The sequence below is a fragment of the Acanthochromis polyacanthus genome, chromosome 22, assembly GCF_021347895.1.
Source record: "Acanthochromis polyacanthus isolate Apoly-LR-REF ecotype Palm Island chromosome 22, KAUST_Apoly_ChrSc, whole genome shotgun sequence".
Classification (NCBI taxonomy): domain Eukaryota; kingdom Metazoa; phylum Chordata; class Actinopteri; family Pomacentridae; genus Acanthochromis; species Acanthochromis polyacanthus.
Window position 1 is genome coordinate 10624026 of NC_067134.1, and position 12197 is coordinate 10636222.

Consider the following 12197-nt stretch of genomic DNA (forward strand, 5'->3'; position numbering starts at 1 on the left):
TAAAAACTAATAGAAGACAGGAATATATCCTCAACTATCAAGCAAAAACATGAAATAAGCTTAAATAAATTGAACAATAATGATAAAAATAACTGATAAAACTAGAAATGCATTTAAAATTTAGCATGTAAGTCACATTTTAATGTTATAGCAGGTCAATTTTAACTTTAAATACTGTTAATTTGTTTAACTTATATTAAAATAACTAAAATATACCACATGGGGTGTTTTGGTTTAAGAGAAAAGCTTCAGATAATATTAATTCATGACATATATAGAAATGCATCCTAAACATTATAATATATTATATCTAAATATATATTAATATATCTAATATTGATGCTAAAAAATAAATGTGGCTGTAAATACATGTTAAAATAAACTGCTGTGCTGCATGTAAATGTAGTAAAAAAATCTTGAAGAAAAAATAGTTTATATTTATTTATCATACAAAAGAACGTTACATATATGTGTATATATTATTTTTAATATGTTGTAATATAGTAATAATATAATAATTCTTATTAATATTATAGAATTCAAGATTTTTTTACTTTATTTAGTGTTAATTTGATTCATATGCAGAAACAAATGATACGTAAGAGAAAAATATGCATAAAAATACGTGAAAATTAATTTACAATATTTACTCTAGTAGCTAGAGCAGCATATAAGCTGCTTTTAAGGTAGCTGGTCAAGATGATTTAATGGTCTAATACAGAGAAACTAATCATATACATTATGTAAAAAAATGACTAAAAATAAAAACATTTTTTCAGAAGTGTAGTTCAAGTTTAAGTTAAGTTTAAGAAAGAAAAAAATTAATAAAAGCTTGTGATTTAGAGCAAGCTAACGTTAGCTAGTGGTCACGCAGAACACAAGATTCAAACAGCAAAATGGGTGCCGTGATTTGATTGGTTATTACTAATTAAATATATTTTTAAAAATTTATTCAGGACAATTATGTTGCTTTTCTACCTTTAAAACTCACTTTGTGTGTTTTTACATAAACATACAGAAATAAATTATTTCTCAAACACTGTAGAAATCACTGTGGGCAACTTTAGGTAAAATTACACCAGATTTTAAAAGTCTATTAAAATATTAAAACAGGTTATAGGTAGATGACATATATATTTTTTTATAACTTATCGTTATTTTAAATTTAAAAATTCGATCATTATTTTTTCTCTACGTCACCTTTGACCTCCTGCGCGTTCCCGACGTCAAATCAGTGCCCGGCAGGCGCGCACCGGTCGGAGAGGCTCAGAGAGCTCCGGGAGGAGAGAGGAGAGCACCGGACACCGGAGGAGGGGAAGAACTTTACCGGCTTACCGTGTTTTGGTGACAAGTTCTCGAACAGGATGTGAAGCTCAAAGGGTTCTTCTTCTTCTTCTTCTTTTTTAAATTGCGGAGCGTCCGCGGGATTTGACGACTCGGCGGCGCGCCATGGACGGGATAACCGTCACTACTTTACCGTTCCTCACCGGGAGCTTTCCTCGGTGCGCTTCACGAGGAGTTCTCGGCGTTTTCACTCACCTGTAGCGTGTGTTTTGTGTCTTACCGTTTTCCTGGGCTGTAAATTAGCGCTTTAATCCAGTTTTAGCGGTGTTTTTTTTTTTTTTTTTTTAAACGCTGTGCTGTTTACCGCTAGCTTACAGCCGCGTCCTGCGTCCGCTCGGTGGAAACGGATGCATCACTCGCCGGTGATTACCAGGACAGCCGCTGGTTTCTACGGGACGGTTTCTGCTGGACGCACGTTAATGGATTTACTGCAGCAGTGAGAATAAAAGAACAACAACATGTATGCTGGACGTAAACGGAGAAAACCGGCGCAGAAAGGGTAAGTTAGCAAACAAAAAACAAACAATAAAACCGTTATTTAAAGTGTCTGCATCCACCGGTGACACTAATTCTAATTATTTTAAACCTATTAGTCACACTTAACTGCACGTCCCATCCATTTAGCAGTGACAACCAGCATGCAAACACCAAATAAATCACATCATTTGTCATTCTTGTAGGCGGAAATAATCATATAAAATGTGCCTCTGGAAACATTAAATGTGTTTAAAACCCTTTATTAAAGAGATTATCTTCACATTTTGCTCTATTTAATCATTTATTAGACTCTAATCAGTAGCTCCTATTAATGAGAGCTTATCCTGCAGATGTCAAACATCCCAGCATGCTTACTAAAGGTCTTTTTTGTTGTGGAAATAGCCCATTATTAACATTCGTTTAGCCAATGTTGACTCTAGATATCAGTATATGACCGCATATGGTCTTTGTAGTATTAATTCACTATATAATAAATAATTTATGTATGATTATGGACACCAGCCTCTTGGGATCTGATAAATATAACATATAAATACATGAAAACAAAGATGAAAAATCTGTCAATAAATAACTTTCATGTCGTAGTTTGTGAAGACGTAATTTTGCATAAAAAATCCTACTGATTCTGGTCATTAATCATCACTTGATTTGATTAAATATCAAAAATGTGAATTAAATTCCAAAGATGACATATAAATACATGAAAACAAAGGTGAGAAATCTGAAAATAGCAAAATTTCAAAGGGAACTGTAACTTCCAGGTCATAATTTGAGAAGAAATGTTTTCGGATGTTTTTCATATTTTGCAAAAAAACTGCCCAGAAACATCCTACTACTGATTCTGATCATTAATCATCAGCTGGTTTTGGTAAATATTAAATTGCATTTCAAACAAAACATATAAATGCATGAAGACAAAAGGGAGAAATCTGTAAATGGCAAAATTTTAGTGGAAACGATCATTTTCAGGTCGCAATTTGGGAAGAATTTATTTCATATGTCTTCATATTTAGCAAAAAAAACGCCCCAGAAACATCCTGATCATTAATCATCAGCTGTTTTGATTAAATATTAATCGTGTAAATTACATTTGAGACGTAAACTATCCTGGTTACAGCATCTTAAAATGATCATATGCTGTTTTTTTCTGTTTTTGCAGTGATTTTAAAAGAGAAATAAGAACATTTTAGTGGGAACTAAGAAGTAATTTTGTATATTTTTGTATTTTGCAAAAATCCTATTACTGATTGTGGTCATTAATCGTCAGCTGATTTGATTAAATATTAAAAATGTAAATGATTCTGAACATGATGTAAATACAAGAAAACAAAGGTGAGAAATCTGTACGTCGATTTGTGAAGAACTAATTTCCTCTTTTTTCGTATTTTGCAGAATCATCAGCTGTTTTCATTCAATAAATTACATTTCAGACAAAACCAGTCCTCTCTACAGCGTCTTAAATGATCATATGCTGCTTTTCTCTGTTTTTCTAAGCTGATATTTCCCTTTAAATCTGCTTTAGGAGCGTATAGAACCGGTATACACCCTTTTTGTGACACATTTTCTGACACTCCTGAGGTGATAAAAAACGTCTTAAACGTCCTCATGTCCAGAGTCAAAGCGACCCCTGCTGAAGGCGCCAAGTCCAACCCGTCCAAACGCCACCGCGACCGGCTGAACTCGGAGCTGGACCGACTGGCCAGCCTGCTGCCCTTCCCCGAAGACGTCATCTCCAGCCTGGACAAACTGTCCATCCTGAGGCTCAGCGTCAGCTACCTGCGCACCAAAAGCTTCTTCTCAGGTAGGGAGGTGTGCGGAACACTGGAAAAAACGTCCCTCTCAAAGCAAGGACAAAGGAACTTTTACCTTAAAATAAGTGAAAAAAAATCTGCCAGTAGAGCAAGTGAAAAATGTCTTGGTAAAATTTCTTGAAATAAGATATATTTAGACTATTAAGATCTTAAAATTAGCTGGAAAACTTATTTTAAGCTTTATTTTACCAGGATTGTCAAGCTTAGGTGTCTTTACCCTCCTGTTGTCCTCATTTATGGCACCAAAAAATAATTTCCTTGTCTAAAAAAAATCCAAAATTCAGCAAAAAAATTCCCCAAATTTAAAAAAAAATTGCAAATTCTTCAGGAAGAAAATTCCTTAAAAGTTTTACTAAAAAAAAAATCCCCAAATTTGGAAAGAAAGAAAAATTGAGAAGATAAAAATATCAACATTGTAAATATTTTCAAAAAATGAAAAAAAATTCCAAAAAAATCCTAAAAGTATCTAAAGTGGTTCAGTACAACTTCTAAAATGAACCAAAATCCAGTGAAATTTGCTGGATTTTGGTTATTTTTTTCTGAATGTTCTTAAAGAAACATTTTTTAAAAAATGTTTCTTTCTTTCCACCAAAAACTGTTCAAAGATTTCCTAAAAAATATTGGAAATGTGGACATCAGAAGTTTCACTGTGAAAATGTTTATTTTTTCCGCACATTTTCATGATAACACGAAGGTTAAAACAAGATCATTTCAAGAGTGTTTGACTTAACACCATATTTAAGATGCTTTGTTTTAAAACAAGCCCCTCCATCTGCTGAAATGTCTCTGGTTAAGTGAGTTTATCTTAAATGAAGCGGGATGAGACGTTTTGACTAAAAATAAGACAAATAAACTTGGTAAGATTTGGAGTTTTTGCAGTGAAGTAAATGCAGCAAAAGTTGAAGCAGTGATTGTAGCCCGCTGTGGCAGCGTGGTTTAAAAGTGGTGACCGAGATGAATCTTGAACCTGAGACGGATAAATAAAGAAAGAGAAGCTGTTAAATGTCAGCGTGGAGATTCTGCCCTTTTCTTCCCCGGCCTGCTGAAACACTGAAATCGCTTTTCACACCTCAAACACGACCCGCAGACACAGAGGAAGAGACGGAGCTGGGGGGGTTTCAGTGATGGAGATAAGGTCAGAGAGGCTTTCTGGAGGTTCAGAAAAGGGTCTGTGCTGACATCTGGAAGGCTGTATTGATTCATGGCCCACATCTAAGTGCAACACTGCAAAAAGCCAGCATCCTACCAAGTCCATTTAAGATAAACTCACTTAACAAGAGTCAAACAATCTTGAAATTATCTTGTTTTGAGTTGAATTTTACAAGAAAACTCAAAATAAGTTTCGTGTTTAACCCTCCTGCGGCTCAGAATGACCCGTTTTAAAGGTGGAAATGTGGAAAAAGAAGCTCTGTTTTCACAGTGAAACTTCTGATGTCCACATTTTTCACATTTTGGGGAAATCTTTGACCATTTTTGGTGGAAAAACAGAAATGTTCACAATGTTTTCTTTAAGAACATTGACATAAAAATCAACCAAAATCCAGCGAATTTCGCTGGATTTTGGTTGATTTTTATGTCAATGTTCTTAAAGAAAACATCAGACGTTTTACTGATAAATATGTAATAATTTTAAATACTTGTAAGATTTTTACTCATTTTAAAAAATATTTACATCAATTTTCTCACCAAATTTGGGGAATTTTTTTTAAATCTAACTTTTAGGGGAATTTTTTATTGGGGTTTTTTTCTTGAAATTTTCAGAAATTTTGGGAATTTTTTTGCTGAATTTTTTGATTTTTTTTCAGACAAGGAAACAATATTTTTGGTGCCGTAAATGAGGACAACAGGAGGGTTAAAAAATCTCAAATTAGGAGGTTACATGAAAGCAAAAATCTATTTTTGAGTGAAAAACTGCTTTCTTTCTTTTTTTAAGCATATCTGGCTTATTTTCAGACACCTAATCTTGACAGTCCTGGTAAAATAGAGCTTAAAATAAATTTTCCAGCTAATTTTAAGATCTCAATATTCTAAATATCCAGAAATCTTACCAAGACATTTTCACTTGTTCTACTGGCTGATTTTTTCACTTCAAGGTAAAAGTTGCTTGAAATCAGTTTTATTTCTTGTTTTGAGAGAGGTGTTTTTTTGAGTTGAAAGATTCAATGCAGAGCTGGAATCTGCAGTGTTTTCAGACCAGAAAACTCCAAAACATGGCTGTGAAAAGTCTCACGGTGTTTGTCCCTGAAAGTCCCAAAGCTGGAGCCTCCTTTGCCCGGATGTTGGATTTTCCTGTTGTTTGGGTCCATCGGCCTCTCAGTGTGTAACTCAGCAGCTGCTTGCTGTTAATAATTCAGCCAGAAGGATTTATACAACAGAGGGAAACCAAATGTTTGTTCTTGGACGGTGGGGGTCTGTTTTTATGTGACGGAGGCTGGTGGTGCTGTGGGCGATGGTGCAGCGTTTGGAGGTGGTGACCTCTGAGGTTCAGACTCCGTTTAAGAAGTGGTAGAGTGCACAGGATTGGATTTGTCGAGGAGCTAACGAGCTTACAGGCATAGCAGACGGATTGTGGGACGTAGGTGTGTGTGTGTGTGTGTGTGTGTGTGTTTGGCAGTCTCCAGTGTGTTCACAGATTTGCTATTAAAAGCAGATTGTACGTGTGTCCAAAAACAACAAACAGTCTCTAGAAATGCGTTCAGCCGGAAAATCCTTTAATGTCACCGAATGTGGGAGTGTCAGTGTGCAGGTTCAGATGGATGCAGTGTGGACACGTTGAGGAGTTTAAAGCAGGCTTCCATCCGTTAGCAGTGTGTTTAATTACAGCTCCTGTTGGTCATCAGCTGACTGTGTTTGTTCTCTCCTTTAGCGGTGATGTTGCAGCTCTGTGTGGATCATCATGTGAAGTTATTTCTCCAAAAGCATAAAGTCATTTTCTACTACAGGAAGTTGTGGGCTGTTTTTGGGTGACCTTAACCTCTGTGCATCCCCACCTTAAAAATCACACCTGCAGGACCTTCTTCAGGTCTGTGTGTGGGGAATAAAAACTCGTGTTCTTTGAGCTGCACAAAGCTCCATGCTGATTGGTCAAACTTGGAGAGGACTGCAACAAACGCCATGTTTGTTCTGTCCAGCAGCAGACTTCTCCTCTCAGACACAGCAAACCTCTGCTCATAGATCTGGTCCAGGAGCTACTGATATTGATGTGTTTTCTCACTCATTTATTTACTACAGCTTTATGTTGCTTTGTTAGTTTGAAGTTTTGACGTCACACTTTAGCATTTAAGCAGCGCTGATATGTCCTAACAGCTGCTTCCTGCCTTTTTTTGATTTACTTTTTAAGCCTTTTTTTCAAAATACAAATATCACACTGCTCTAAATGAAACCCTTGACGCCTAATTAATTCACATCATACCACCTTTAATCAGACTGCAGCTGAGAGAGCGTATCCATTCCCTCTAATGCTGGTTTGTACATATTGCAGTGTTTCCCCTCCTATATAAACGACGAGGTGGCCCGCCTCGCTGGTACAGGCCACCGCCTCATTAAAATTTTGCTGACACTGCCGCTTCACTGGTCCGCACCAAAAAAAAAGTGATGCTAAATATTAGAAAGCATTGACACATAAGTCCAGTATATTCACCGCTGAAATCAACAAGTCAGAATGGCAGCCTTTTCTCACCGTGGCTGAAGACAGCAGGCACATCCCCGTTGGTCGGTAACACTCAGTTCTCGTATGACATCCCGCGAGTTCGTGTGTCAAATGTCGCTCGTTCCGATTGGCGAACAACGAGCATGGCGGACAAGAAGCGGCAGCGCTCCATGGTTTCGTTTTTCGGGGCTAAAAGCAGGTGTGTATCACAGACATATGTCACATTAAGTATCAAAACTATCGCATGTCTTCAAAATAAAGTGAGCAACGCAGTGTAGGCATTGATCTCGCTTCCTTTACTGAGTTTGCTTACTGTTCTGTTGTCCGCGGCGATACGAATTGACAGTGACTGCAAAAATGGCTCCCGTTAAAACATTTAGACATGACAAAACCCGTTCTCACCAACGAGACAAATGATTTCAACGGAATATAAAGTTCCTAGTTTCTTTTGATAAAATGATTTATAGAGTGCCCGAAATTATATCATTCAATGGCAAAACAAATTCTCTGTTCAAATTCTGGTTCTGTGTTCAAAAAGGGAACAGTTTTGAAAACAGAACTACCTCCTTCAGAAAACCAGTTGTTAACCCAGAGTTGAAGTTTTCTTTCACATTTTTAAGTAAAATGAAGGTCATGACATAACCTTTTTATTATAAATAAAAATGAAGTGGGAATTTGGTACCTAACATGTAGTTGTTTTTAGAAAAAAAGTAAAAGTCACCACTTGATTCCAGATTCAGTCCTTTGTCATCTTTTTCAAATTTGTAATAAGAACTGATGTGGCATTTTGGAATGGCTTGTGGAAATCTGACCAGAATATAACAGACTGGAATAGTTGACATGTTTTGATCGCAAGGACAAGTGGGTTTATATTTGTCATATTTTCTCCCTATCACTAATTTTTAGAAAAGAAACATGAGAATTTTATTTAATTTAGTTTTTGGAAATGGCTAGAAATACAACAAAATGTGCTCCAAATTGTGCCAGAATGCCCCATTTTGCATGTTGATTTTCAAATTTTTTTCGGGGGGGGGGGGGGCATGCCCCCGGACCCCCCTACTTGCTTCGTGCCTCCGGCGCAACCCACCACCTCACAGCCATTTCAACCCAGGGGAAACACTGTATTCAATATGTACCTCAGAACCTTTTGCAAGCACTGGTTTCTCATAGGACTGGCCGGAGTTGAACCAAATTAGGACCCTGGTCTTCAGTTAACCCTCAGATTTTCAGTGGGATTAGTGCAGGTCAGTCAGTAACGTTTACTTTGGTCTTCTGGAAGTAGATCTTCACCAGGATCGACATATGTTTTGGGTCGATGTCGTCTTGGAAGACAAAGTGACGACCCAGACCCAGTTTAGCAGCTGACTGCTGGAGGTTTTCTTTCTAAATCTTCATATATCCTGGTTTTTTCGTGATTCCTTCAACCTTGACCAGATTCCCACTGAAGCATCCAACAGCATGATACTGCCACCACCGTGTTTAACTGTGGGGATGATGTTCTTCAAGTTATACCTCTTCCTTCTTTCTCCAAACAGAAGCAGCATCTCTGGTTTGGTCTCATGTGACCAGAGGACACGCTTCCAGTCTTCATAATCTTTCTCCAGGTTGTCCTCAGCAGACTTCAGTCTGGCTTTAAGGTGTCTCTTCTGTAAAAATGCAGTTTTTCTCGGCCTGTGCAGGGCTCTAGTGACCGTCTTCTTTGATGCTATATTTCACTAACCAGTGTTCTGGTGGTTGTTCGAGCATCTGTAGACTCATCTCTCACAGGTTTTCTTTCCAGAGTCTTTGAAATCTTTGGCTTCTTCCCTCTGCCAGACTTGTTCTGTGCTGTGTGCCTCTCTTCTCATTTCTTGATGACACTTCTAACTCCACTTCTGGACACTTGGAAATGCTATGAGGACTTTTTTAGACCCTTCTCCTGCTTAGTAACCATCAGCAATTCTTTTTCTCAAGTCTAAACTGATTTTTTGTTTGTTTTTGGCGTGATGCTTTCTCATGTCACAACTCAAATCCTTCATGATGTTTTTCTACTGTGTGTAAAGTGTAGGACAACAGTGGTTTGTGCTTTGGCTCAATAAAAAGGTCAGTTCTTAATCATTTTGACCCTGGTGTTATTTTTTGGGGCTATTTATTTTCTCTTCAACTGTATTTGAAGACTTCACTGCATTTTCATCCTTTAAAAAGTCAATCGGCAGGCCGGAAAGTGTGTCAAACACAAACCCAGACGTGTAAGCGTGTGATAAAAAGCACATCACACCTTGCCCTGCAGAACCAGGCCTTCAGACTCGACTCCATGTGACTCCTGGGTGAACCGCCGCTCATCTACCATATTAGCCTAGCCGCGCTAGATAACCCACGGCAGCGAATTTAATTCTCTGCCAGGGAGGGTCTAGTTACCCTCCATAAGGCTCGAGGCTGGATTCTCCTAAAACTGGCCGGACCAATCACCATGAAGTGTAGAGTCAGAAGGCGGGCGTAACGAAGTGACGACAGAAGCGCGACAATTCTGACAAAAACAACTGGCGCACAATAAACAGTTATCTTTCGACTCGGCTTTGGCCACAGCCCTTAAAGATTTGAAGCTACAATTCAACTTCAAAGATAAACAAAGGACGGCACTGAAGTGTTTCATTGAGAAGAAAGACGTATTTGGACTTATGCCGACGGGATATGGCAAATCCTTAATATAGAGCTCCGGGAGATGACGTCACACAATCCCGGCATGCAACAGTCGAAATCAAAACACCGCCATATTGGCAGGAAGGCGCGCTGTTTAAACTACTGCCAGCTAACTCCTAAACATTCTTCAGCGTCGACATCAGAGAGTTCCACCATATGGTGGACAGTTGTTGCGCCCCGGGATGCCAGAACAGCCGAGGACGAGCAAAGGGGAGAGCATTTTATCGGATTCCCAAAGATCCTGAAAGACAATAGAGGTGGATCACTGCCATAAAACGCGCAAGAAGCGAGCAGAAGAAAACGGAGCGGTGGGAACCCACAGGCAACGGATTCCGCTTATGTAGCGACCACTTTGTATCAGGTACAGAATCCGTTTCCTAAGCTTTATATCTGATCGTGTAATTTCTCTTACCCCTCAAGGCTTTTATACGCTGTTCCGCTTCAGTTGCGCTTCAGTGTCCCGCCCGCGGTACACTTTGAGATCTGCATAAGCAATTTGCTAAATGTCTGAAACACGATTATACAAACACTATACGCCGATGGAAAGCTTAGATTCTCATGAATCCGCCGGTGTAAACCACTTTCAGATGCGATTACCACAGCGGGTAATATAAACACATTTGTCCAACAAACAACGAATATCCATCCATCTGTTCTCTATACACGGCTTCAACGTACACAGCGCGACTCACATTTCCGGGTTCATTATTACACACAGATGAAAATATTCCACAAAAAACGGCCATAATCCGACCTTGGACATCCAGACGACACAAGCCTGTAAAATATTTTTTCCAAAACATGTCTTGAAGTCGGCATATTATTCACGAATAGGTCGTTTTCGAGGAAATGCACCTCGCCATGCGTCCAATATTCCCTGTATTTCTCGTCATATTTTTATTTACAAATAGAATATTAGCGATTTTTTGTACTGAAAATGGCTGGAATTGACTGCAGCTTAAAGGGTTAAGAGATTCACCGGAGTAGGAAAATTTATCAGGTAATTGTAGATGTCAGGGTACCGCAGGTCCGGTAAAAGGTCCGCTCCGACCGTCTCAAGATTCTTAAATAAGATACCGGGGGCATGATATGGATCGGATAATGTTTAGTTTGTCCAGTTTGTTTGTATATTTTATAATATCGTCTGATTTAAAATGAAAAGTAAAATCAGACGGCGTAAATTTTCGACCAGCGCCATTCATTTTGAAGCGGAGTTTCCTGCCAACATGGCGGCGTAAACAAACGGAGTCACATGACGTCCGGAGCTCTATACCAGTTGGCTCCGCTGGTTGGGAAGCTAATGGGACTTAGCCACAATCCGCCGGCGCTCTAGGAACTACGTCAGCCTATTCGTTGTGCTGATTGGTTGTATACGTACCCAATTGCTGCAGAGGGATTTGATAGACAACCTTTTAGCCCGCCTCCCTCCCAGTCGAGCGTTCCTAGACCCTTGTGCCTTCAGAACTTGGGTCTAGCGCGGCTAAGCTACTACCATATAGCAATACAGCAGAAACGTCTTGTAGGTCGGCTCCTCTCGCCCGTGGCCGTCCAATGACCCTCATGAAAAGTCCTCAGCCACTCAGCGATGGAGGTCTGAGGAGCAGGGAGGAGATGAAAGCCCCCGGGAAGAAAAACACGGCGGGTAATCCACTCATGGCCGCTTTATGGACCTTTTGAAGAGAGGGGGATTGAACCAAGTACATCCCATCTTATTAGAAACATACATCAAATTCCACATGCTTTAGCTGAGATTATGTACAACATCACATGAATTTATAGGAGCCTTAGTCACCGCTTTGAATCCAAACCGCTCCCGAGTTTGATGTCAATTTGAGTATTTTTTTAAAGGAAAAAGAAGTAAAAAAAATCTCAGATTCCAGCGTCATAAATGGGAATATTTCTGGGCTCGTTCCTCCTCTGTCACAGGAAACTGAATATCTCTGTCTGATGACATTATTTTGTATTTTTTTTTACGTTTTTATCGACAAAACAGCTAATCTGTTGATTGAGAGAATAATAGGTTCATCAGAAATGCAAAATAATTGTTAGTTGCAGCTAAGGAGTTTGCAGTACTCTTGTTTGAAACTGTGTTTTTTTTATCTGTTGATGGAAACGAGATGAAAACGGTCTTGTTTTAACCCTCGTGTCGTCCTACGGGTCAAAATATACCCGTTTTAAAGTTTGAAAATGTGGGAAAAAATATATATTTTTACAGT

General features: G+C 38.7%; 1 protein-coding gene across 1 annotated transcript in view; it reads left to right on the plus strand.

Annotated features, from left to right (window-relative positions):
- Nucleotides 1-434: 434 nt before the first annotated feature.
- ahr1b (aryl hydrocarbon receptor 1b) overlaps nt 435-12197 on the plus strand; it is a 60219-nt gene continuing 48456 nt past the window's right edge. Inside the window, exons 1-2 of the mRNA XM_051942291.1 lie at nt 435-1843; nt 3456-3643. Of these exons, the coding sequence (XP_051798251.1) occupies nt 1803-1843; nt 3456-3643 (229 nt within the window). The 5' untranslated portion in view covers nt 435-1802. The remainder of the gene's footprint in view (nt 1844-3455; nt 3644-12197) is intronic.